At 42.5% G+C, this 27,384-nt stretch overlaps 1 protein-coding gene across 1 annotated transcript in view; it reads right to left on the bottom strand.

The window, feature by feature from the left end:
• Positions 1–27,384, bottom strand: part of THOC6 (THO complex 6) — a gene marked incomplete in the record, with an annotated part of 295,129 nt that overhangs the window by 155,768 nt on the left and 111,977 nt on the right. Inside the window, 2 exon segments of the mRNA XM_044086675.1 lie at positions 10,786–10,857; positions 11,191–11,239. Of these exon segments, the coding sequence (XP_043942610.1) occupies positions 10,786–10,857; positions 11,191–11,239 (121 nt within the window).

Here is a 27,384-nt window from a genome sequence, read left to right as displayed (position 1 = left end):
ATACCTAGCATGAACCCTATCAAGATCTTTCTCCTCCATCTTAAATACGTGATTCAGAAATTTGTTAACATTATTGCTGTTCTAAACCAATTCTTGTCTCTAGTTTCTAGTTAATGCTTTTGTACCAGCTGTCATTACAACGAAGATCACATCTTAGTTCTTATTTAACCCTGCATCCCATCCATGCCCAAAGTAAACACATGTCTTAGCGAGTCGAACCTGCTGGGAAAATAATCAAAATATGCATTTGACTGTTCTAAATTTCTAACACTGAGCATTCCCAAAATATATGTATCCATAAACCCTTTTATATTTATTTTGCATCACCAGCATTTATCAAAAACAGAAGGCAACATGTGACTTACAAGACCTGAAGTGTTGAACAATGAAAAAAAAAAACTTTCTGACTTTAGTTGCTTATCTTAACACTGTATCTTATTCTACAAAGCCTGGCCTACCTGACTCTGTAAAATCATAGTTCAGTCCTTCCTTCAAACCCTCTACTATACTGGTGTTCAAAGTAACTACAGCTTTAAAGGCTCTGCCGGCCACACCTCTAGTGATTTGATTATCTTGTGCAACTTCAGTGTCAAAATTCACTAACTCCATCAATGGTCTTGTGGTAAATCACACAGCCTAAACTCCATCCATCCATCCTCAACCCCTTTTTCCATTTTGCACATGGGGTTGGGGTGTCACTTCCACAGTGACTATCACCTCGAGCAAAGGTTTACAGTACCGGATGGCTAGCCCTTAAGCGGTAGATCATTCATACCACTCACTCACACAAACACACTCTCACCTACAGCAAATTTAGTGTGTCCAATCACCTTCTGCATGTCTTTGGAATGTGGGAGGAAACCGGAGCACATGGAGGAAACCCACGTGACCACAGGGAGGACATGCACTCCTTAACTCCATAGCCCAGGAAGGAATGCTGCAATAGCCCAATTACCATGCTTCTCAACAGGAATATCATCTTACCCAATTCCTACCTAAGCATCCCAGCTTCTGACCTGTTCCCAGTATAACACCTAGGAGCTGAAATTTCTCCAAGTATGTTGAAACTCTCTGTCTCCCACCCAGCAAGTGTGCATCCAATGGGAGGTAATGGTCTTAACTAATGAAATCACTCTTCTTTGTTTAAGGCGGGTTGTTCGGGTAACAATCAGCTGACATTAAGGTTACTTATCCAATAATACCAAAATCTGACCCTTAATTCCCCACAAATACAGTGAAATTGCTGACATATTTCTTTCCATATTGAAAGAACATTTAAAGCCTACATCTAATACAAAAAGTTATATTGGTAAGCTTCAAAATATCCCTGTAGATTGGGGACTCCCAGAACACCCATGTCTCTTTTGAAATATCAGTTGACCCAAACTTACTCACAGCCTGGAATCATCCCAATGATCTACTACGGGAGGGACTGAAAACTATCTAGGATTAACATTGATACAAAAATTTCTAAGGAGTCGTTCATTTCAGCATGCACACACACCTTGATTCTGGCCAAAGTGCTGCTGGGATAAGTGTTTTTGGTCACCTGGTCTACAGAAGGCCCTATATATATATATATATATATACACACGCACACACACACACACACACAATTCTAAGTAACTAATAAGTCCAGCTTTCCACAGACGGGTGAAATGAACCCTTACTTTCTTAAAAGGGATTACAGTTTAAAAGAATTGCTTTCAACTTATCTATATGTATGTTGTAATCAGAAAAAAAACTAAACTCCTGTGAACTTTTGACAAAATATAGGAAGGTCCTCTGTATCAGTGAAGCACAGGATAATGTCACCATCATATTGGGAAATGTTTGACTTCATGCTGCTGACAATAAAAGTCTCAGTTCTTGAATGAAGCTTGTATCGAGGTAATGTTTCTAAGTATAAAGTAAAACGGAAGGGCAACAGTGAGCTCAAAAGATAATAATAATTTTTGTATTTCTATTCTGTACACCCCTAATATGAGGTGCATGAGGTTTCCTGCGAGTCCAGCCTCATCTAGAACCATCTCCAAGGAGAACTAGCTTCTGCTGAATGGCTTTCAACATCCAGACTGATCAGGTCCCCAATTAATTTATCCTGTTGTGCCTCAGACACTGATATCAAGGTTGTTATTATACTATTAAAAGCCTGCCACCCTCTCACAAAAGTCATACCACTCTATACTAAGTGTGTGTCTTACAGGTGACTATGTAAAACCAAAATAATGTCTGAAATAGAAAATCTAGAACTGAACTAAGTGGTGTGTCCTACAGGTGACGATGTAAAACTAATAATGCCTATAATACAAAATCTAGAACTGAAATAAGTGGTGTGTCCTACAGGTGACAATGTAAAACTAATAATGTCTGAAATACAAAATCTAGAACTGAAATAAGTGGTGTGTCCTACAGGTGACGATGTAAAACTAATAATGTCTGTAATGCAAAATCTAGAACTGAAATAAGTAGTGTGTCCTACAGGTGACGATGTAAAACTAATAATGTCTGTAATACAAAATCTAGAACTCAAATAAGTGGTGTGTCCTACAAGTGACGATGTAAAACTAATAATGTCTGTAATGCAAAATCTAGAACTGAAATAAGTGGTGTGTCCTACAGGTGACAATGTAGAACTAATAATGTCTGTAATACAAAATCTAGAACTGAAATAAGCAGCATGTCCAGCAGGTGACAATGTAAAACTAATAATGTCTGAAATAGAAAATCTAGAACTGAAATAAGTGGTATGTCCTACAGGTGACTATGTAAAACGAATAATGTCTGTAATACAAAATCTAGAACCAAAGTAAGTGGTGTGTTCTACAGGTGACAATGTAAAACTAATAATGTCTGTAATACAAAATCTAGAACTGAAATAAGAGGTGTGTCCTACAGGTGAGGATGTAAAGCTAGTAATGTCTGAAATACAAAATCTAGAACTGAAATAAGTGGTGTGTCCTACAGGTGACGATGTAAAACTAATAATATCTGTAATATAAAATCTAGAACTGAAATAGGTGGTGTGTCCTACAGGTGACAATGTAAAACTAATAACATCTGTAATACAAAATCTAGAACTGAAATAAATGGTGTGCCCTACAGGTGACCATATAAAACAAATAATGTCTGTAATATAAAATCTAGAACTGAAATAAGTGGTGTGTCCTACAGGTGACTATGTAAAACTAATAATGTCTGAAATACAAAATCTAGAACTGAAATAAGTGGTGTGCCCTACAGGTGACGATGTAAACCTAATAATGTCTGTAATATAAAATATAGAACTGAAATAAGTGGCGTGTCCTGCAGGTGACAATGTAAAACTAATAATGTCTGAAATAGAAAATCTAGAACTGAAATAAGTGGTATGTCCTACAGGTGACGATGTAAAAAGTACAGTTTTGTACCTACCATAAATGTAGATGTTCGAAGATCCACATTGCTGCAGTCCTAACACTTGGGTAGTCCGCTGTCCACGGTCGGCCCGAATATCAAAGTATAAGGCTGACGTCGGTCAGGGCGCATTTAACTGACGTCAGGACGTCAGGGTACAAATGCGCATGACCGGCGTCATATCGTCAGTCTTTTCTTGCCCCAGATGTCAGAAGACCTTAAAAAGAAAGGTCAAAACCAAAAGACAGCAAACAAATAACCAACCACCCTTGCACTAACTATATGTACAATAGTTATAATACACACAATATGTACAACCCAACCCACACAACCACCTCCAAGTACAGAGGGGAAGGAGGGAGGTAATTGGACTGCAGCAATGTGGATCTTGAACATCTACATTTATGGTAGGTACAAAACTGTACTATGTTCTTCATCTCACATTGCTGCAGTCCTAACACTTGGGTAGAATCCCAAAGCAGAGATAAGGGAGGATGGCTAACTATAAGGAAGCAGGAGCTGCCAAAATGCCCTGCAAAACCGCAGTGGCAAAACCAGCCCTGGACTTAGAGTAAAGTGGCAGGTGATAATGCCTAGAGAAGGTATGCACAGAACTCCAAGTAGCTGCCTCTAAAATATCCTTGGTTGCCACTCCCTCAAAAGCTGTGGAAGTGGCAGTAGCCCTAGTGGAATGAGGCCTAATCCCAGCTGGAACCTCCTTGCCATGATGGGAATAACAGAAAGCAATGCAAAACCCAATCCACTTAGAAATAGTTTGTTTAGACACAGGCTTGCCCTGAGAACTCAAAGCAAAAGAAACAAACAACTGCTGAGACTGCCTGAACCCTTTAGTTCTGTCCAAATAATAACGCAACTGCCTGTGTACATCCAAAGTGTGCAAAATCTTTTCCCCTTTATTTTGGGGATTTGCATAAAAAGTAGGCAAATGAATAGTCTGATTTAAAGCCACACTAGAAACCACCTTAGGCATAAAGGAAGGATTAGTACGTAATGATACCCTATCCTTATGGAAAATCAAGAAAGGCTCAACTGCCATAAGGGCCTGCAATTCAGAAACCCTTCTTGCAGAGGTAATGGCCAATAAAAAAGCAGTCTTCCATGATAAATATTTCAATTCAGCAGTAGCTGCAGGCTCAAAAGGTTGTAGAGTGAGTTTCTCCAACACAAAATTGAGATCCCAAGCAGGAGTAGGAGCTCTTCGTGGGGGTCTGATATTCTTTGCCCCTCTAAGAAATTGCTTGAACAAAGGATGAGAAAACAATGGCGAGTCGCAATCATAGTGAGCTGAAATTGCTGCAGCATGAACTTTAATAGAAGAGAAGGACAAACCTATGTCCAGTAACTCAGTAAGATATTGAAGAGCCACACTTAAATTAGGCTCAGAAACATCAAAATCCTTTGCTGCACTCCAAAATAAAAATCTCTTCCATTTATCTGCGTACACTTTCCTTGTACTAGGCCTTCTAGCTTCCAAAATCACATTCAAAACTTGTTGTGGAAGTTGAGACCTTTTATGGTTCAAAACAGAATATGCCAGGCTGTTAGGCGAAGAGAGTGAAGTTTGACATTGAGCAAATGGCTGTCTTCCTGTGACAACAGGTGTGGAATCGAAGGCAAAGGCCATGGAGGCTTCCGTACTAGACTTCTCAGTAATGGGTACCAGTGCTGTCGAGGCCAATCTGGAGCTATTAAAATCATCCTTGGCTTGTCCTGTCTGGCCTTCAGAAGTACCTTTGGGAGGAGAGGCAGAGGTGGAAAGGCATACACATGAAGATTGCTCCAATTGAAAGAAAGAGCATCCACTTTCCAGGCTGTGGGATGAAACCTTTTTGTGCAAAACTTTGGCAGCTGATGGTTTAGTGGAGAAGCGAACAGATCTATGTCTGGAGTTCCCCATGACACTGTCAATTTCTGAAATACATGAGGATCCAATTTCCACTCGTGGGGATCCATAATTGCCTGCTCAACACATCTGCTAAGGAGTTCTGTGCTCCTGGCAGAAACCTTGCCTGAAGATTGAGCTGTAAACTGAGAGCAGTCTCCCACAAAATCATTGTTTGCCTGCACAGAGGATAAGAATGCGTTCCCCCTTGCTTGTTGATGTACCGCATGACAGTTGTGTTGTCTGTTAGAATCAACACCTGTCCTGGAAGAAGGAATTCCTTGAAAGCTATTAATGCAAACTGGACTGCTAACATCTCCTTCATGTTGATATGGAGATGTTGTAGTCTGACAGGCCACTTGTTTTGTATCCATTTTCCATTCAGATGAGCTCCCCAAGCTTTGTCTGAGGCATCTGTCGTTAAAACCTGACTTGCCTCTGGCCGGGTCACAGAGAGTCCCTTGTTTAGGTGACATTCCTGAGCCCACCACAAAAATTCCTTCTGAATGCAAGGTATTATTGGAATGACAGTGTCCAGATCCTGGCAGTGCTGTGTCCATACATTTTTGAGATACCATTGTAACTTCCTCACATGCAGTTTGGCATTGGGAAGCACCAGAATACAAGATGCCATGAACCCTAAGGCTTGAAGGACTGTCCTTGCAGTCAGCCCGGACTGATGAGATAGTTGATGGAAGTAAAGGGATAGACTCTTTTGTTTGTCCGGGGTTAAAAAGGCCATCTGGGCTGCTGTATTCAGTCTCACACCCAGAAAGCACATGTCTTGAGAGGGTACTAGACTGGACTTTATTTCGTTCACAGAATACCCTAGGCATCTTAGCACTGCTATCACATACTCCAAATGACAAAGAAGCTCTTCCTTTCCTTGAGCAAGAATCAGGCAGTCGTCCAAATAAGGATAGATCTGTATTCCTTTTAGTCTGAAGAAAGCTATCACTGGAGCCAGAACTTTCGTGAACACTCTGGGCGCAGTAGATAAGCCAAAGGGCAATGCAGAGAACTGATAGTGAGAAGTCCCAGCTCGAAAACGCAGATACTTTCTGCAACTGAGTCTGATAGGAACATGAAGGTAAGCCTCCTTGAGATCCAAAGTTACCATCCAATGATCTTTGCCCAGCAGAGGTAAAAGCTGCTGCAACGTCAACATTTTGAACTTGGGAATGTCCAGATAAGTGTTGAGGATAGATAAATCCAAAATTGGTCTCCATGTGTTCCCCTTCTTTGGTACCAGGAACAGGCGAGAATAAAAACCTAGGCCCACTTCTGGCAGAGGGACCGGCTGTATGGCCCCTAGTTGGAGCAACAGAGAAACCTGTCTGTGAGCCTCTATTCTTTGTTGAGGAGGAACGTCTGGCATGCCTTTGAAAGGAGGCAAGGTATGGAAATAAAACCTGTAGCCGTGGTGTATGATATCCAATACCCATCTGTCCTGGGTAATTAAACTCCAATTTTCTTTGAAGAGTGCTAACCTTCCTCCCAAAGGTGCTGCCAGACGAGCAGGCTCTGGCAGCTGAAAAGGTAGGTCATTGGGTCTGTTTACGAAAGGACTGACCCCTGCCCTCACCAAGCCTGTGCAGGAGAACTCCCTGTTCTAGGCCGGAAAGAGCCCTGAGCACTGCACTTACCACGTCTAGATCTACCCCTAGACTGGGAATCATAAGAAGGATACGTCCACCCCTTAGTAGGCCAATTTCTACTAAACTTTGGAGGCTGGACTTGTAAAAAATCTTTAACAGTCTGCATAGACTTAGCCTTGTCTTCCATTTTCTTTAAGACTGTCTCAACAGGAGGCCCAAACAACACGTCAGATTGTAAAGGAGCATCTAAAATCCTTGTTTTAACATGTTCAGACAAATTCTGATCCCTCAGCCAGGCGTGCCTGCTAAGAACAGTCCCAGTGGCAGCCACCCTAGACGAGGCCTGTACAGCATCAAAACCACATTGCAAAGAATGCTTACCCACCTGTTCAGAAACATGGACTAAATCTTGCAACTCTTTACAATCAATACCAACTGCCAGAGCATCAACCTTAGACTTCAATTGTGAAAGGAGATAGTTTTGGTATTTCAACATGTGAAACTGGCAATTCAGAGCCCTTATAGCAAGAGTGGAAGAAGTATAAACTTTCTTTCCCCATCTATCCAAGGCCCTAGCCTCCTTATCTGTAGGAACCGGATTCTTAACAACAGAAGCCTTAACACCCTTAGGCCCCTGGCTAACAGTTTCTGGGTCTGCCCTAGGACTTTTAAAAAGATACTTGTGAACGTCAGGCACCCTGTAATACCTATCCGGTTTAACAGGAGCAGGAGGCAAAGAATCAGGATTAAGAGAAGCCTCTGTAAAAACATCTTCCACTACATCCAAAACAGGAGGTATAGCCAAAGGCCTATGCTGGGGTAAAAACAAAAATTCCCTAAGCCTTTTCCTGGAATCAGAGAAGTCCTGACCTTCCCACTTAAAATGCTCCCTCATGGAATGAAGAGTTTCAGAAAAAGAAAAATCCTCAGGAGGAGTAGCAGGAGGAGTAGAATCATCCACATCAGAATCAGAATAAGGAGAGTACTCCTGCAAGTCTTCAGCCGAAGACTCAGAAACATCTGAAGCTTGCTCAAAACCACCCAGCTCAGGCTCCACCCGAGGTCTCTTAGCAGGAGGGGGCATAGAACCCCTAATCAAAGTAATTAAATCTTCTGCCATTTTAAGCATATGCTTCTTGGGCATAGTACCTGAAGAGCTAGGGGTAACACCAACTGAAGCCAAACCTGGCCTGCCCCTGGGAGAAGCTTTAGTAACAGAAGGAGAGGGCCTAACCACCTTAGGAAGGGAGGGGAGTATAGTAACCTGAGAAGCCCCCTCAGCCTGACTTGCCTCCTGAGAGGCCACATCTTGCAATAACAAAGTTTCACTCTGTGAACACAAAGAAATCTCCGGTGGAGCTACCGGCTCCACCGACACCTCTAAAGAACCGGCGTCCGTTACAGACGGTTCTTCTAGCCTAGGCTTAACTGTCTTGTCCTTGCGCTTCTTCGAGGAAGCGGGCGTCGGAGCATCCGACGGCATTTTATAATTGCACCGCTTCCCAAAGACTAACCTAGCACAATCCAACCTTCTCTTTATAGTGCGTTTATTAAATCTAGCACAAGAGCGACAGCCAACAACGTCGTGCTCAGGCCCTAAGCAAGGAATACACAAAGTATGATAATCTCTATGCGGTATCTGTTTCCCACAAGAAACGCAATTATTAACTTTTTCTGACATCCAGTAAATGACTGAGGCAAGAAAAAACAAAAATATTCCCCAACGGGGTACTTAGCCAACTTTGAACTCGGTCTGAAACTTCTAAATAGAAAAATCTCAGAACGCCAACCGGCACTTGCAATGTTGCTTCTGCATCGGACCATGCGGCAAAAAAGACTGAGGATATGACGCCGGTCATGCGCATTTGTACCCTGACGTCCTGACGTCAGTTAAATGCGCCCTGACCGATGTCAGCCTTATACTTTGATATTCGGGCCGACCGTGGACAGCGGACTACCCAAGTGTTAGGACTGCAGCAATGTGAGATGAAGAACATCTAATAATGTCTGTAATATAAAATCTACAACTGAAATAAGTGGTGTGTCCTACAGGTGACAATGTAAAACTAATAATGTCTGTAATACAAATCTAGAACTGAAATAAGCAGCATGTCCTGCAGGTGACAATGTAAAACTAATAATGTCTGAAATAGAAAATCTAGACCTGAAATAAGTGGTATGTCCTACAGGTGACGGTGTAAAACTAATAATGTCTAATATAAAATCTAGAACTGAAATAAGTGGTGTGTCCTACAGGTAACAATGTAGAACTAATAATGTCTGTAATATAAAATCTAGAACTGAAATAAGTGGTGTGTCCTACAGGTGACTATGTAAAACTAATAATGTCTGAAATACAAAATCTAGAACTGAAATAAGTGATGTGTCCTACAGGTGAGGATGTAAAACTAATAATGTTTGTAATATAAAATCTAGAACTGAAATAAGTGGTGTGTCCTACAGGTGACGATGTAAAACTAATAATGTCTGTAATATAAAATCTAGAGCTGAAATAAGTGGTGTGTCCTACAGGTGACGATGTAAAGCTAATAATGTCTGAAATACAAAATCTAGAACTGAAATAAGTGGTGCCTCCTACAGGTGACGATGTAAAACTAATAATGTCTGTAATATAAAATCTAGAACGGAAATAAGTGGTGTGTCCTACAGGTGACGACGTAAAACTCAATGTCTGAAATACAAAATCTAGAACGGAAATAAGTGGTGTGTCCTACAGGTGACAATGTAAAACTAATAATGTCTGTAATATAAAATCTAGAACTGAAATAAGTGGTGTCTCCTACAGGTGACAATGTAAAACTAATAATGTCTGTAATACAAAATCTAGAACTGAAATACGTGGTGTGTCCTACAGGTGACAATGTAAAACCAATAATGTCTGTAATACAAATCTAGAACTGAAATAAGCAGCATGTCCTACAGGTGACAATGTAAAACTAATAATGTCTGAAATAGAAAATCTAGACCTGAAATAAGTGGTATGTCCTACAGGTGACGGTGTAAAACTAATAATGTCTAATATAAAATCTAGAACTGAAATAAGTGGTGTGTCCTACAGGTGACAATGTAAAACTAATAATGTCTGAAATACAAAATCTAGAACTAAAATAAGTGGTGTGTCCTACAGGTGACGATGTAAAACTAATAATGTCTCAAATACAAAATCTAGAACTGAAATAAGTGGTGTGTCCCACTGGTGACGATGTAAAACTAATAATGTCTGTAATATAAAATCTTGAACTGAAATAAGTGGTGTGTCCTACAGGTGACAATGTAAAACTAATAGTGCCTGTAATACAAAATCTAGAACTGAAATAAGTGGTGTGTCCTACAGGTGACAATGTAAAACTAATAATGTCTGAAATACAAAATCTAGAACTGAAATAAGTGGTGTGTCTTACAGGTGACGATGTAAAACCAATAATGTCTGCAATACAAAAAATCTAGACCTGGCTACAAAGAACATCAGTCTCAGAGAGACAACTGCATCAGCATGGACACCTTAGATTGTGAATATGACTTCATAATGGTGATGGCCTTTTAAACTTTTCAACTTCCAGATGTTTGAAAGTTAATATAAAAAATAAAAGTTTAGAGAAATAAGTTTGGATTTGGGATACTGTTTTCTTTCTAGCAATATAACTTACTGGAAATGCTTGGCAACTTTTTTTTTTTTTGAGTGACTTTCTGACAGGTTTAAAGTGGTGCTAATTTATTTGTTCTTTGTTTGAATTCATATTTTATGTCTGTAAGTGTTTTTCCTTGTAAATTAAGTGATTGAATGATTGTTAAAAAGGAATGGTATGTGTTAGATAAAATACACCCGAGCAGGCACCTGCATTACTTCAACAGAGATAAGGCACTCACCGTGAACGCCCCCGTTTCCATGTCCATGACATGAACAACTGCATCACCTCCAGCCGTCAAAAGAGTGTTGTCCTGGATGAAACAACAATAAACATGGTGAATGAAATAAAAAGCAAAGACAGTCACTTACAGCAACAGAAAATAGGCAGGTAGTCTAAACTACAATGTTGAGGGTTGAACAAAACGGAGCCTAAGAAAGACAGTAGCTTCAACATGAACAAAAGGCAATGAAAGGAGAAGGCACATTAACAATGATGGTGTGACAAGTCACCTTCTTTTTTCCTTCAAAATTTTTTACTTTTTTAATATATAAACAGAAGTACATTTAATACAGTTGTAAATAACAATAATATATGGATGAAAAAACTACATTTACAACATGCCTGTGAGATATTAATAACTCACCTTCTGATTAAGGAGAAGGCAGTTGATCTCTGGAAGTTCAAGATTTGCCCTGGCAGATTAGAAGTACAAGAAGAAGAAACAGATGACATCTTCTGACAAGTGCAATTACTAACGAAACAGATGACATCTTCTGACAAGTGGCATTACTAACAAAACAGATGACATCTTCTGACAAGTGGAATTACTAACAAATCACTCCAAATGCAGAATTTTTACCAAATCAACCACTCCTAACAAGTAGCAATACATAAACAAAATCATAACGAATCAATGACCAGTCTCAAATAGTTCAGACGTACCCCCCTCCCTCCACCATCAAGGTGCATCTCAGTCTTTCACTCATTTGTGTCATTTTAAAGGGGGCGAAACAGACTTACACTTTTTGAGCTACTTATTTCAATCTGCTGACTGACTTAATCCCAATGGGCAGAAAAAATAGTTAGGATGAAAATCTCCCAACATGCAAATAAATTCAAATGTTTTAAAAGGTGATAACAGTTAAAATAATCTGTGGGTTAAAAACATCCAATATTACATTACCAAAATACTACAAAAAAAAGTGTCAATACAGGGATACGGAGACAAGATACAGCTGCACAAGACGCATAAATAAGTCACACTCTAGTGGCACGTTGTAACAGAGGCAATAAACAGAATGCAGTGCTAGGACATTCACAACCAGACAAGGACAATGTAGTTTTCCTTACAATGTAATATTATCTACCACTTCTCATGGAACTTAAAATACAAACTAAGCCACGTAGCAGGCACACATTTACAGTTAAAGACTACAAGTTGGTATAAAAATAAAACATACCACAAGAAGTTACAGCCACGGCAATGGTGAAAGAAACAGGGTGGAATAACATACTTCTAGAAAAAGGAAAGCAAGAGAGAAGCGGGCTGACTTAGATGTGTATGACTGGCGAAAGCAAACGGCAAGTTAGGTTTATTTAGTAATTAATGTACCTTCATTTCATTACCATCTGCTGGCTTTATGTGTTGCTGTGTAATTAGGTAACAGCACTGCATGGATATGACGTTTTAAACTCCCAGTGGATCATTAGTTGCCTGAAGTGTGGTGGCACTGAACTCCTGTTTGCAGAAGCTGCAATACTAAAAAAAAAACCTCTCTCCTGCTTTTAGATTCTCCTATTGGATTCAAATCGATTCATTCCCTAGCACTGGTATCCCCAGATCCACTAGGGTGATAAACCACCTGCAGGAACCACCACTCAGGCAGATGTTAGGGAGTCCATGCTCATGCCAGTATTCTGTCAATTTCAGCATTTCGGTAAGTCCGTAATCCAGCCCCTGGGAAAGGGGAGGGGTAGACTATCTGCATCACTACAGGAATTTGGTGTCCTCCCACTCTGAGTGCACATTCCTGTGCACTTTGTAATGAGGGCTACCAGGAAGTGGTGTCAAGGTGAGCAATAACTGCAGCCCCAAAGACCCCCAATGCAACAATGACCATTCTCCAAAGGATTCTGGCCATGTCCTGCTTCACTCCACCCTCTTCCCAGGACAGACATCTCTGTTCTCCCTTGCCAGTACTATCAAACACCTAGCTGCTAGGTGAACTCAGGTTATATGGGCCATAGTTGGGGCTTTATTCTTGGGTCACATGGGCCACAGTCAGGGCTTTATTGTTAGGTCACATGGCCCATAGTCAGGGCTTTACTCTTGGGTCACATGGGTCACAGCCAGGGCTTTACACTTGGGTCACATGGACCATAGTACGGGCTTTACTCTTGTGTCACATGGGCCACAGTCAGGGCTTCACTCTTGGGTCACGTGGGTCATAATCAGGGCTTTACTCTTGGGTCACGTGGGCCATAGTCAGGGCTTTACTCTTGGGTCACGTGGGCCATAGTCAGTTACTCCTGCTCTCCATGGTGCTAGTATTGGTTCTTGATAATTCATTGCGCAAATGTTCTTCCCTGGGTGAATACCATTTCAGTATGAGTTACGGACCAGTGTCTCTGCACAGATTCCTTATGTTTACTGCATTATAACTGATCTTGTTTTTAGGGGTTTAGCCGAGGTATAATGACATATCCAGCGGTGGTCCCTTGCAGTAAACCTGGCTACAGTGTTGTAATTAAAGAATGCATGCATTATTAATCCTGGATTTACAGCTCCAGAAATGACACAACCACACAACACTTTAAGAGGAAGGAAAGCGGAGAGTACTTCTGCCAAAAGAGATAACCTGTTTGCCCAGATGGCTCCATTCAGCTTACTAACATTCAAAGTGGCAGCACCAGATGGCTCCATGCGGCTTACTAACATTCAAAGTGGCAGCACCAGATGGCTCCATGCGGCTTACTAACATTCAAAGTGGCAGCACCAGATTGCTCCATGCGGCTTACTAACATTCAAACTGACAGCACCAGATGGCTCCATGCGGCTTACTAACATTCAAAGTGACAGCACCACATGGCTCCATGCGGCTTACTAACATTCAAAGTGGCAGCACCAGATGGCTCCATGCGGCTTACTAACATTCAAAGTGGCAGCACCAGATGGCTCCATGCGGCTTACTAACATTCAAAGTGGCAGCACCAGATGGCTCCATGCGGCTTACTAACATTCAAAGTGGCAGCACCAGATGGCTCCATGCGGCTTACTAACATTCAAAGTGACAGCACCACATGGCTCCATGCAGCTTACTAACATTCAAAGTGGCAGCACCAGATGGTTCCATGCAGCTTACTAACATTCAAAGTGGCAGCACCAGATGGCTCCATGCGGCTTACTAACATTCAAAGTGACAGCACCACATGGCTCCATGCGGCTTACTAACATTCAAAGTGGCAGAACCAGATGGTTCCATGCAGCTTACTAACATTCAAAGTGACAGCACAAGATGGCTCCATGCGGCTTACTAACATTCAAACTGACAGCACCAGATGGCTCCATGCGGATTACTAACATTCAAAGTGGCAGCACCAGATGGCTCCACGCGGCTTACTAACATTCAAAGTGGCAGCACCAGATGGCTCCATGCGGCTTACTAACATTCAAAGTGGCAGCACCAGAAGGCTCCATGCGGGTTACTAACATTCAAAGTGGCAGCACCAGATGGCTCCATGCGGCTTATTAACATTCAAAGTGACAGCACCAGATGGCTCCATGCAGCTTACTAACATTCAAAGTGGCAGCACCAGATGGCTCCATGCGGCTTACTAACATTCAAAGTGACAGCACAAGATGGCTCCATGCGGCTTACTAACAAACTGACAGCACCAGATGGCTCCATGCGGCTTACTAACATTCAAAGTGGCAGCACCAGATGGCTCCATGCGGCTTACTAACATTCAAAGTGGCAGCACCAGATGGCTCCATGCGGCTTACTAACATTCAAAGTAGCAGCACCAGATGGCTCCATGCGGCTTACTAACATTCAAAGTGGCAGCACCAGATGGCTCCATGCGGCTTACTAACATTCAAAGTGACAGCACCAGATGGCTCCACGCGGCTTACTAACATTCAAAGTGGCAGCACCAGATGGCTCCATGCGGCTTACTAACATTCAAAGTGCCAGCACCAGATGGCTTCATGCAGCTTACTAACATTCCAAGTGGCAGCACCAGATGTTTCCATGCAGCTTACTAACATTCAAAGTGACAGCACAAGATGGCTCCATGCGGCTTACTAACATTCAAACTGACAGCACCAGATGGCTCCATGCAGCTTACTAACATTCAAAGTGGCAGTACCAGATGGCTCCATGCGGCTTACTAACATTCAAAGTGGCAGCACCAGATGGCTCCATGCGGCTTACTAACATTCAAAGTGACAGCACCAGATGGCTCCATGCGGCTTACTAACATTCAAAGTGGCAGCACCAGATGGCTCCATGCGGCTTACTAACATTCAAAGTGACAGCACCAGATGGCTCCATGCGGCTTACTAACATTCAAAGTGGCAGCACCAGATGGCTCCATGCGGCTTACTAACATTCAAAGTGTCAGCACCAGATGGCTCCATGCAGCTTACTAACATTCCAAGTGGCAGCACCAGATGGTTCCATGCAGCTTACTAACATTCAAAGTGACAGCACAAGATGGCTCCATGCGGCTTACTAACATTCAAACTGACAGCACCAGATGGCTCCATGCGGATTACTAACATTCAAAGTGGCAGCACCAGATGGCTCCATGCGGCTTACTAACATTCAAAGTGGCAGCACCAGATGGCTCCATGCGGCTTATTAACATTCAAAGTGGCAGCACCAGATGGCTCCATGCAGCTTACTAACATTCAAAGTGGCAGCACCAGATGGTTCCAAGCAGCTTACTAACATTCAAAGTGGCAGCACCAGATGGCTCCATGCGGCTTACTAACATTCAAACTGACAGCACCAGATGGCTCCATGCGGATTACTAACATTCAAAGTGACAGCACCAGATGGCTCCATGCGGCTTATTAACATTCAAAGTGGCAGCACCAGATGGCTCCATGCGGCTTATTAACATTCAAAGTGGCAGCACCAGATGGTTCCATGCGGCTTATTAACATTCAAAGTGACAGCACCAGATGGCTCCATGCGGCTTATTAACATTCAAAGTGACAGCACCAGATGGCTCCATGCGGATTACTAACATTCAAAGTGACAGCACCAGATGGCTCCATGCGGCTTATTAACATTCAAAGTGACAGCACCAGATGGCTCCATGCGGGTTACTAACATTCAAAGTGGCAGCACCAGATGGTTCCATGCGGCTTATTAACATTCAAAGTGACAGCACCAGATGGCTCCATGCGGCTTACTAACATTTAAAGTGACAGCACCAGATGGCTCCATGCGGCTTACTAACATTCAAAGTGGCAGCATGACAATTCCTGAAGTTTAGTACTTGTTCTGTGACTGGTTTTGTTTTTAGTCAATCATTTAGTTTAGTCCAACTCTTTCTGACCTCAAGGACCTTTACCACACCTGGCCAATCTGTCCAACATTGCTTGTTTAACTTTTAACTTCGTTTTCATTATTTCAGTAACACTGCCTGTCCATCTTAGCCATGACTGACCCCTTCTTTTGCTTTTGACCTTTCTCAGCCTCAGTGTCTGCTCTAGTGAATTCCGTCGTGTGTTACGTGGCCAACGTATTTGAGTTTTAGTTGTACTATGAAGGTCATCCAGTGAACAGTCTGTGTTTATATCCTTCTGTACCGACTGAGCTGATATGCAGTCCACAGAATTCATATTTTTTTTCAGTGGCACAGTTGAAGAGACTCAATTTTCTGAACCACAGCCTAATTTACAGCCCATGTCTCACAGCTCTCTTGTTACTGGGAAAACCAGAGCTTCAGCAATATGGACCTTAGATGACAATGTAATGGTTTGCTCCTTAAAAGCTAATCCATATTTGCCATACTTTTTCTTCCAAAACACAAACCTCTTTTAAACTTCATGGCTGCATTCACCACCTTCAGATATCTTTGGGTCTAGGAAAATAAAACCTATAACCGTCTCTTTCTTCCCAGCTCATTTGAAAGAAGTGATAAAGCTATCAGACATGACACTTTTTTATTTTTTAAACATGGAGTACAAGTTTTCTGTGCTTTACTTTCACCTTCATCAGTCTCTTCAACTTATCCTCATTTCAGGCGTCGGATTAGTATCATCTGCAAATCTGAGGTTCTTAATACTGCTCCCAGCAATTCTGATTGGAGCATCCGATGCATTTAACCCGTTACTCAGTACAAAAACTGAAAAAGTAGAGTAACGATATACACAGAGTCAGACTCCTTCCCTAATCTTCAGTCAGTTACTCGAAATTCAGTTCCAACTGTTGCTTTTTGTTCTGCATATGAAGTTCTTCAACAGACAAATAAGGTGACCCAATACCCACATTTCTTGTCACAGTTTATTAGGGCCTACACCAACTACAAGGTAGTGAGCAGTCAATAAAGAAGCAACATTGTTTTCAGAACTTGCTTCCTTTCTCCATTACAGAGTGGATGTCAGCAATCTGAACATACCTGACCGTAGTATTAATCTTACACAGATGAGACTACACCTCTTGCCTGCCTGTATACAAGAACAGCTTTCACAGGTTCATAGTTAAGTACTAGTCTAGGTGCCCTTGCTGGCCATTTGATGCCTAGCCAACTTCCTTTTTTGTGCTGAATTAATGCATTTCATTTGTTTAAAGACTGGCCTTACCCATCCTATGATCGATAATTATATAGTACCCCTAATAAGAATAACTTGCATCACCCACAGATAATTTGAGGGGACCCATGCATGGAATAAACTTTCACGTTTCTACTAGTAACTCTGTCTATGTCTTACACAGTAATGTACACTACTAAATAATGTACATTAATTAATTAGTAATTAATGTACATACATTTATACTTATGTGTGTGTGTATATATATATATATATATATATATATATATATATATATAATATATAGAGAGAGATATAGATAGATATGTGTGTGTGTGCGCGCGCACATTTATATATATATATATATATATATATATATATATATATATATATATATATATATATATATATATATTTGTTTGTGCCTTTCGGCTTTTCCCGGTTAGGAGTCGCCACAGTGGAACTCCAGTCCGCTAATGAATGGCAGTTGATTTTTACGTAGCGGCTTGCCAGGCCTGATGCACAACCTTCAACGAAGGTACGCCCATTCCTGCATGTCTCCACGGTGAAGACGCTCTAGCAGAGAATCGAACCGGACAGCGTCTTACTGTGAGGCGGCATAGAATATCAAGTGTCTCATTTACATAAGGGGCAAAATACTGAAAAAACACTGATTTTTCAGATCAAACTTAAAAGAGAGTGACAAGTGTAAAAAGTATTTTTGCAGGGGCAAGACCCCCCCCCCCCATGTACACACTGAAAATTATACATACCAGTTCAGAGACAGCACAACAGTGAGGTAAAAGGGCAAATTCCCAAACTGCACTGTCCTGCGATCTCTCTCAGGAAGCAACCAAAAGGCCGAAAAAGAAGCTTTTAAGCGTAATCACTCTTAACAGACTGCAAGTGTGCGAATGTAGTGTGGAATATGAAATGTGGTAGAGGCCAGCAGTCTATCAAATAATAATTACTCTGTGCACAGAATCCTCTCCAGGAAGGGCCAAGTTCAACCCTCCTTTTTATATACCACTGGCAGACTTCATTAGCCAGAAACACACATGGGAACCTTTTCTAACTATACAGCCTAAATCCCACCTTTCTTAAATGAACAACTTCATTTAAACTAACAGTTTATAAATATAGCTTTATCACAACAGTTCTGCTTACAATATTCAACATCATCACTGTTTACACTATCATGTCACTATCACTTTTATATATAATATTCAACATAATCACTGTTTACACTATCAAGTCACTATCACTTTTATATATAATATTCAACATAATCACTGTTTACACTATCATGTCACTATCACTATCACTTTTATATACAATATTCAACATTATCACTGTTTACACTATCATGTCACTATCACTTTTATATATAATATTCAACATAATCACTGTTTACACTATCATGTCACTATCACTTTTATATACAATATTCAACATTATCACTGTTCACACTATCATGTCACTATCACTTTTATATATAATATTCAACATAATCACTGTTTACACTATCATGTCACTATCACTTTTATATACAATATTCAACATAATCACTGTTTACACTATCATGTCACTATCACTTTTATATACAATATTCAACATAATCACTGTTTACACTATCATGCCACTATCACTTTTATATACAATATTCAACATGTCACTGTTTACACTATCATGTCACTATCACTTTTATATATAATATTCACATCATCACTGTTTACACTATGTCACTAACACTTTTATATACAATATTCATCATCACTGTTTACACTATCATGTCACTATCACTTTTATATACAATATTCAACATTATCACTGTTTACACTATCATATCACTATCACTTTTATATACAATATTCACATGTCACTGTTTACATTACTATGTCACAGTCAGTCACTTGTCACTTCCTTTTCACACACTACATGGCAAGAACTGCCACACTATGATGGTATAACACATACATTAGTAACATAGTTGCCCATAACGTTTGCTTTTAAATGTGCACTGCAGAACATAAAGTACAGTTTTGTACCTACCATAAATGTAGATGTTAGAGGGTATACACTACTGCAGTCATTACACTTGGGTTATCCTGCCGTTAGGCGGTTCCCCAGTCGGCCTGAGTTCCAAAGTCTTGGTCCGGCGTCAGTTGCTGTTGCCTCCTCCCTGACGTCAGTGCGACAGGGGTATATAAGATGCAGCCGATGCCATTTTCTTCAGTTTTTCTTGCCCCAGATGTCAGGTGCCTCTAAATAGGTAGGCAATTCCATTTGCTAATAAAACATACATAAGAAAAGCAATAAACAACTTACAGTTACCAGCAAATACTCCCCATAGGTAGTAAGGGTAGAAGACATACATACGTACCAGCCAGTAAGAGGGGAAGGAGGGAGGGTAACCTGGACTGCAGCAGTGTATACCCTCCAACATCTATATTTATGGTAGGTACAAAACTGTACTATGTTCATCATGTTACACTGCTGCAGTCATTACACTTGGGTAGAATCCCAAAGCTGAGGTAGGGTGTCTGGTTCTATAAGGCATTAGGGGTGGCTATAAGGCCCTGCAGCACTGCAGTGATGAAGCCAGCTCTGGATTTAAAGTATAGTGGCAGATGGTAATGCTTGGTGAAGGTATGTACAGAACTCCAAGTTGCTGCTTCCAAAATATCCTTGGTAGGTACTCCCCTGAGGTAAGCAGTTGAAGTGGCTGTTGCCCTGGTGGAGTGAGATCTAATGCTGCTAGGTACAGGTTTTCCATGGTATGTTAGCAGAAACGTATACAATGTCCTATCCATTTTGAAATAGTCTGTTTTGAAATGGGTTTTCCCTGTGCTCCTGCAGCATATGCTACCAATAATTGCTCAGATTTTCTGAAAGCTTTGGTTTTGTCCAAGTAGAAGCGCAACTGCCTGTGAATTTCCAAAGAGTGCAGTAGTCTCTCCCCTTTATTCTGTGGTTTAGGCTAAAAAGTTAGTAGGTGAATAGTTTGATTTAGAGCCACACTGGATACCACCTTTGGCATAAACGTAGGGTTAATTCTTAAAGACACCCTGTCCTGGTGGAAAATGAGGAAAGGTTCCACTGCCATTAGTGTCTGTAATTCTAAAACTCTTCGTGCTGATGTTATTGCCAGGAGCAGAGCAGTTTTCCAAGAGATGTATTTTAATTCTGCTTTGTTAGCTGGCTCAAAAGGAGGTAAAGTTAGTTTTTCCAAAATGAAGTTGTGGTCCCAAGTTGGAGTATGTGCTCTACGGGGCAGTCTTATGTTTTTAGCCCCTCTGAGGTATATTTTTAAGAGAGGATTAGAGAAAAAAGGTGGGTCCGTGTTGTAATGAGCAGAGATGGCAGAGGCATGGATCTTGATGGATGAGAAGGAGAAGCCTTTGTCCAGCATCTCAGTTAAGTATTGTATCTGAGGAATGTTTGGGACAAGAGGGTCAAGGCTGTGAGCTTGGTTCCAGCCACAGAATCTCTTCCATTTATCCGAATAGGCTTTCCTGCTACTAGGCCTTCTGGCCTCCAGAATGACATCCATAACAACTTTGGAGAGAGGCATTGCTTGCTTGACTAAGGAATCTTCCATGCAGCTAGGTTTAAGGTCTTTAGCTGGATGTGTATTATTTGATTGTTGTGCTGAGTCAGCAGATGTGGGATTTAAGACAAAATCCAGGGTGGTTCTTGTGCTGAGATTGGGTACCAGTGCTGGCGCGGCCAGTCTGGTGCAATCAGGATCATCTTTGGCTCTTCTTACCTGGCTTCTATAAGTACCTTTGGCAGGAGAGGTAGTGATGGGAAAGCGTAAACTTGTAGGTTCTCCCAGCTGAATGAGAGGGCATCCACTTTCCATGCTTGTGGATGGTAACTCCTTGTGCAGAATTTTTGTAGCTGGCAGTTTATTGGGGATGCAAACAGATCTATGTCTGGGCTCCGACATTTCTGTGTTATCATTCTGAATATTTGTGGATTCAATTCCCATTCGTGGGGATCCATGATTTTTCTGCTTTAGTCGTCTGCCAGTGTGTTTTTCTCTCCTGGCAGGAATTGTGCTTGCAGATGAACTTGAAGGTTTATAGCTGTGTTCCACAAGGTCATGGCTTGTTTGCATAGGGGGTAGGAGTGAGTGCCCCCTTGCTTGTTTATGTACCACATAACTGTGGTGGTGTCTGTCTTTAGTAGTAGTTGTCCAGGATGCAGCAGGTCCTTGAAAGCTATAAGGGCCTTTTGTACAGCTAGCATCTCCTTTTGATTGATGTGAAGATGCCTTTGTTCTGCGGGCCACGTACCCTGAATACATTTGCCTGCCATGTGTGCTCCCCAGGCATAATACGATGGATTTGTTGTCAGTGTTTGCCTGGCTGTGGGTTGTGTAAAAGGCTGTCCCTTGTTGAGGTGACAGGCTTGAGCCCACCATTAAAACTGCTGTTGAAGGCAAGGGATTAGTGGTATAACTGTTTCCAAACTTTGACAGTGTTGAAACCATACATTCTTTAGGTACCATTGTAGTTTCCTCATATGCAGTCTGGCATATGGAATTAGTAGTATGCAGGATGCCATGTAACCCAAGGCCTGCAGAATTTTTCTTGCAGGGAGTTGGGTCTTTGTTGCCATTAATTGAAAGTATTGAGTCAGTTGCCCTTGTTTGTCTGGCGTGAGATAAGCCATCTGGGCCGTTGTGTTCAAGCTGGCACCCAGGAATGTAATCTCTTGTGAGGGCACTAGTTTTGATTTCTTTTCATTTACTGTGTACCCCCAGGCAACGTAATAACCTTTTTACAAATGCCAGATGCTTTAGAAGAATGTCCTTGCTCTCTGCTTGAACCAGGCAGTCGTCCAGGTACGGATAAATTTGAATTCCTTTTTGTCTGCAAAATGCAATTACTGGTGCCAGGCACTTTGTGAAGACCCTGGGCGCAGTAGATAAGCCAAAGGGCAGTGCAGAGAATTGGTAGTGCATTGAACCAGCTATGAATCTCAGGTATCTTCTGCAGTTTTGTCTGATAGGGACATGCAGATATGCCTCCTTGAGGTCCAAAGTCACGAGCCAAGCTTTCTTGCCCAGCATGGGAAGAAGCTGCTGTAGTTTCCACATTTTGAATTTCAGAACATCCAGGTAAATATTTAGAGATGAAAGATCCAGAATGGGCCTCCAGGCTTTGTCCTTTCTGGGTACCAGAAAGAGTCTTGAGTAAAATCCTTGTCCTTGCTCCTGTGATGGTACCTTTTGAATAGCTCTCATATCCATGAGTGCTGTAATTTGTTTTTGAGCCTCTGCCCATTGATTTGGTGGCAGATTTGGCATTCCTTTTAACCTTGGCAGAGTGTGAAAGTGGAACCTGTAACCTTGAAATACAATGTTGAGAACCCATTTGTCTTTGGTGATCATTTGCCAGTTGTGGTAGAAGAGTGTCAGTTTTCCTCCCAGGGGGGCTGCCAAGAGTGATTTGTTCGGCAGCTGTAATGGGAAGTCATTGGAGCTGCTTTTTATATGGTTGGGGCCTGTCTTCCCCTTCTTTCTGTCCTGATGCAACCCATTGTCGAGGCCTGTAAGGACCTTGTGTTTGACCTTTACCTCTTGGACGTCTGTATCTTCCCCTTTGAGGTCTGTCTGTAACTGGAAAGGACCAATTCTTAGTTTGCCAGTTTCTGCTAAATCTAGGAGGCTAAACCTGTAAGAAATCCTTCACCGTTTGCATAGATTTTGCCTTATCCTCCATTTTCTTTAATACCGCTTCTGCCTTAACTCCAAATAACACATCCTGCTGCAAAGATGCATCCAATAATTTTGCTTTAACATGATCTGGTAACGTATGTTCTTTTAACAAAGCATGCCTCCTAATGACAGAGCCTGTAACTGCTGCTCTGCAGGAGGCCTCTAGAGAATCAAAACCACATTGCAAAGTATGCTTTCTCACTTGTTCAGCTGCAAGCAATAAATCCTGCATTTCTTCAAAATTAGGATCTGATTCTGGTAGCATTTTCTGTTTTAACTGAGACAGTAAAAATTGCTGATATTTTAGCATGTGAAACTGGCAATTTAAGGCTCTCATTGCTAAAGTTGCAGACGTATATACTTTCTTTCCCCATCTGTCTAATGTTCTGGAATCTCTGTCAGAGGGAACTGGATTCTTGGCTGATGAGACCTTAACTCCTTTGGGTCCCTCAGAAATAGTTTCAGGGTCAGCTACACGGCTTTTATACAGAAATTTATGTGAGTCAGCGACTCTATAGTATCTGTCAGGTTTAACGGGGGGGTGGAGGTAAGGAATCAGGATTTAAGCTGGATTCAGTATACACATCATCCACAATATCTAGCACTGGCGGAATAGCAAGGGGTCTGTGTTGAGGTAATAAAAGGAAGTCTGTGAGCCTTTTCTTGGATTCTGAGTATTACTGGCCTTCCCAGTGGAAATGTTCCCTCATTGTACGTAGGGTTTCCCCAAAGGAGAAGTCTTCAGGCGGTGAGGCTGATGGAATTGATTCCTCAGCATCATAATCCTCATAAGGGGGTAGAGAGTATCCTAGGTCTGAGCATGAATCAGAAGAGATGGACACCTAGTCGGAGGAGTCATAGTCTGCATCCTGTCTAGGCCTTTTATCAGGAGGGGGATGGTACCCCCTGATCAGAGTGATGAGGTATTCGGCCATTTTGAGCATTTGTTTCTTAGGCATGGAGGCCTGTCCTGGAGAATGCTGTACTTGTTTCTTTGATTTTAAAGGAGGCTTAGACTTAGCTGAGGGTTTAATGCTTAACTGAGTAGGTCTGAAGACACCCTCTGAAGCTGTGGGTTGCTCAGCTACTCCGGATCCCTCTGAAAGGTTAGTCTCTGTAGGCTGAATAAATTGTGCGTCAGAAGGCCCAGCCATCTCCTTGTGGGAGTCAGAGGCAGCCTGTGGTTCTACCGAAGCGGTCGTCAGGGGCTGCGAAGGCACCTCGCTGAAAACCGGAGAACCAGCGACTGGCCTAGAAGAGGCTTCGTTGTCAGTTTTGGGCCTCGGATGCCTATCACTGTCTTTGCGCTTTTTGTGTATTCCGGTCGTCGGAAGTTCCGACGGCATGGTATAATTGAATTTTCTACCAAAATAATGTCGGGCAAAATCAAACAGACGTTTAATAGTGCGTTGTTAAACCTAGCACAAAACCGACAACCAGTGACATTGTGGTCTGCGCCTAGGCATGGGATACAATAGGAATGGAAATCCTTATGAGGTATTTGCTTCCCACAAGAAATACAGTTATTAACTTTTGCTAACATCGGTCTGAGGCAAGAAAAACAGTTTCCCCAACGGGGTACTTAGCTTTGTAGAAGACTTCGGTTCTGGATTCAGAATGAAAATCTCAGGAGACGGCCGACCGGCACTTGCGAACTGCTTTTGGTTCGGGCACCGCGCAGCAAGAAAGACTGAAGAAAATGGCGTCGGCTGCATCTTATATACCCCTGTCGCACTGACGTCAGGGAGGAGGCGACAGCAACCAACGCCGGACCAAAACTTTGGAACTCAGGCCGACTGGGGAACCGCCTGACGGCAGGATAACCCAAGTGTAATGACTGCAGCAGTGTAACATGATGAACATCAGGAATGTTCTCAAATCAGTTAGCAAAATAAAGTAATAATGTTATATATCAGTAGACTGAAAGAAAGCAGCAAACCAGAAAGTTAGTTAATTACCTGAAGAAAGCATGGAATGTGAGACAGCCCAGACCTGGCTGACCAGTGGAAAGTTGGGCCCAGGAGAGACCTGTAACTTTGTACTTTAGGCAGCCTGTACCTCAGAAGGCCCTTGCAGACTGAACCATGGGAAAACAACCTAAGGACCCCAGAGGGCCCTTGCAGACTGTGAACCATGGGAAAACAACCTAAGGACCCCAGAGGGCCCTTGCAGACTGTGCACCACAGGAAAACAACATAAGGACCCCAGAGGACCCTTGCAGACTGTAAACCATGGGAAAACAACCTAAGGTACTGTATGTTTGGATCTCCAAAGCCAAGTGGAAAGGATGAGGGTTTACTTGTGACAATAAAGATGCACGTTCAATATATGCCTACATCCAATATCTGCTTGGATCTTACAGTGGTGCACAGTGAAGGCAGCTGGCCACAGATTTACCACTTATCTGTGCTGCCAAGTGCAAATCTGTTCTCTTACTGGCATGGTTAACAGCTGACTGTAATCATAGCCAAATCATTAAAAATGAAAATAAAATAAAAACTGTTTTGTTCTTCTCACAGCTGCTGATTTCAGACACCTGTGTGTCTGCACCCAGCAGTTCCAGCTTTTGCGAATCCCCACACCTTAGGGGGCTTGCCCCCATGTGGACTACACCAGCCAGGTCTCCCTGCTGAGAGAGATCTTGTAGACACCGTCCCCTGCCATGCACAGTCCCCAGAGGGAAGCACCCGCTGGCACTGCACAGTAGGGCAAGCTGAATGACATGCCATCATATTGCAGCTGGTCAGAGATTTCTTCGGATCTAAAACCCCATCTCAGTGCTGATGCCTTATGATGTGGATTTTGAAGGACATAATGTATAACATGAGGGACTGACTGTCGTGGAGCAGCAACCATGCTTTCTCCTCACTGACCCACCACAGAATGGCAATCATGCTCCAATCCCTAACCTACAGCAGGGCTTAATAAGAAGATCCAGCCAGCTTGATCCCTCCCCCCAGGACAGATCTCTCCTCTCCTCCCCTGCCCTAGCTAGGACAGTCCTGCCCCCTATACCCTAGGTTAGGTCTTTCCTCTCCTCCCCTAACTAGGTCTGTCCTACCCCCCTGGCCTAGGATACGTCAGTCTTACCCCCCTGCCCTAGGATAGGACAGTCCAACCCCCCCTGCCCTAGGATACAACAGTCCTACCCCCCCCCTGCCTTGGCTAGGACAGTCCTACCCCCCCTGCCCTAGGAGAGGTCAGTCCTCCCTACCCTAGGACAGACCAGTCCTCCCATCCCCTAGGACAGACCAGTCCTCCTATCCCCCTAGGATAGGCCAATCCTCCCATCCCCTACTTCCCTAGCTAGGTCAGTTCTGGGCCTCATGCCCTAGGATCAGTCCGTCCTCCCCTCCCCTACTACCCTAGCTTGGTCAATCCTGCCCCCATGCCCTAGGACATGTCTGTCCTCTCCTCCGCTACCCTAACTAGGTCTCTTAACCCCCCATGCCCTAGGATAGGTCTGCCCTCCCCTACCTAGGTCTGCCCGGTCCCCCCTGCGCTAGGATAGGTCTGTCCTCCCCTCCCTACCCTAGGACAGGTCTGTCCTCCCCTCTCCTCCCCTGTCGTAGGACAGGTCTGCCCTCTCTTCCCTTTCCTAGGATATATTTGTCCTCTTCTCTGTCCCCTATAATAGATCTGTCCTCCCTTCCCATGCCATCAAGAGTCCAGAGCCACTGACATTTGGATGACCTGGGCCACAGGCAAAGCTTTATTATTCAGTGCTACTGGCACAGCCATTAAAAAGTGTGAAATCACAGATGGAGACTGACCAATGGCTGCAGCAATTAAAACAACAAACAGCTGTGCTGACCAGTTTAGCTGCCAACCCAAGGACTGTGCTGCCCATGATGAAACTAACAAGGGAGGATGATCTAGAGTCCTATTAGGGGGAAAATTGGGTGCTATGTCACCACAGTGAACTGGAACTAAGCAGACTGGGCCAAAACCCTGTTATCCCATCATAAAGAAAGGCGATGAAAATGGACATGGAAGAAATGGACTGCACAGACTTAAAAGAACTTTAAGTCAGGTTAGATAGAATTCCTGCAGTACAAGCATTAAAATGGTACAGATCTTTACTAAACATCACAAACTGCACAGTGACATGAGAGCACATTCAGTTATGAAAGGGAAAACAAACCACTACAATTATTTCCTTTGTACATATTACATAAATATGACTGTCTTAATTTTCAACTTAACATTACAAAGACTGCACAAGTCCTACCATCCCTGAAATATCACACCTCCTTAACATTATTCTGCAAGTACTGTTCCCAGAAATTACATTTATTTCTAAAAATCCCAGCTCTCCCTCCTTGTATCCCCTTTACAACAGT

This window comes from Protopterus annectens, chromosome 10.part0 (assembly GCF_019279795.1).
Source record: "Protopterus annectens isolate FY-2018-M chromosome 10.part0, PAN1.0, whole genome shotgun sequence".
Lineage (NCBI taxonomy): Eukaryota > Metazoa > Chordata > Ceratodontiformes > Protopteridae > Protopterus > Protopterus annectens.
This window is presented reverse-complemented; position numbering and strand designations above follow the sequence as displayed.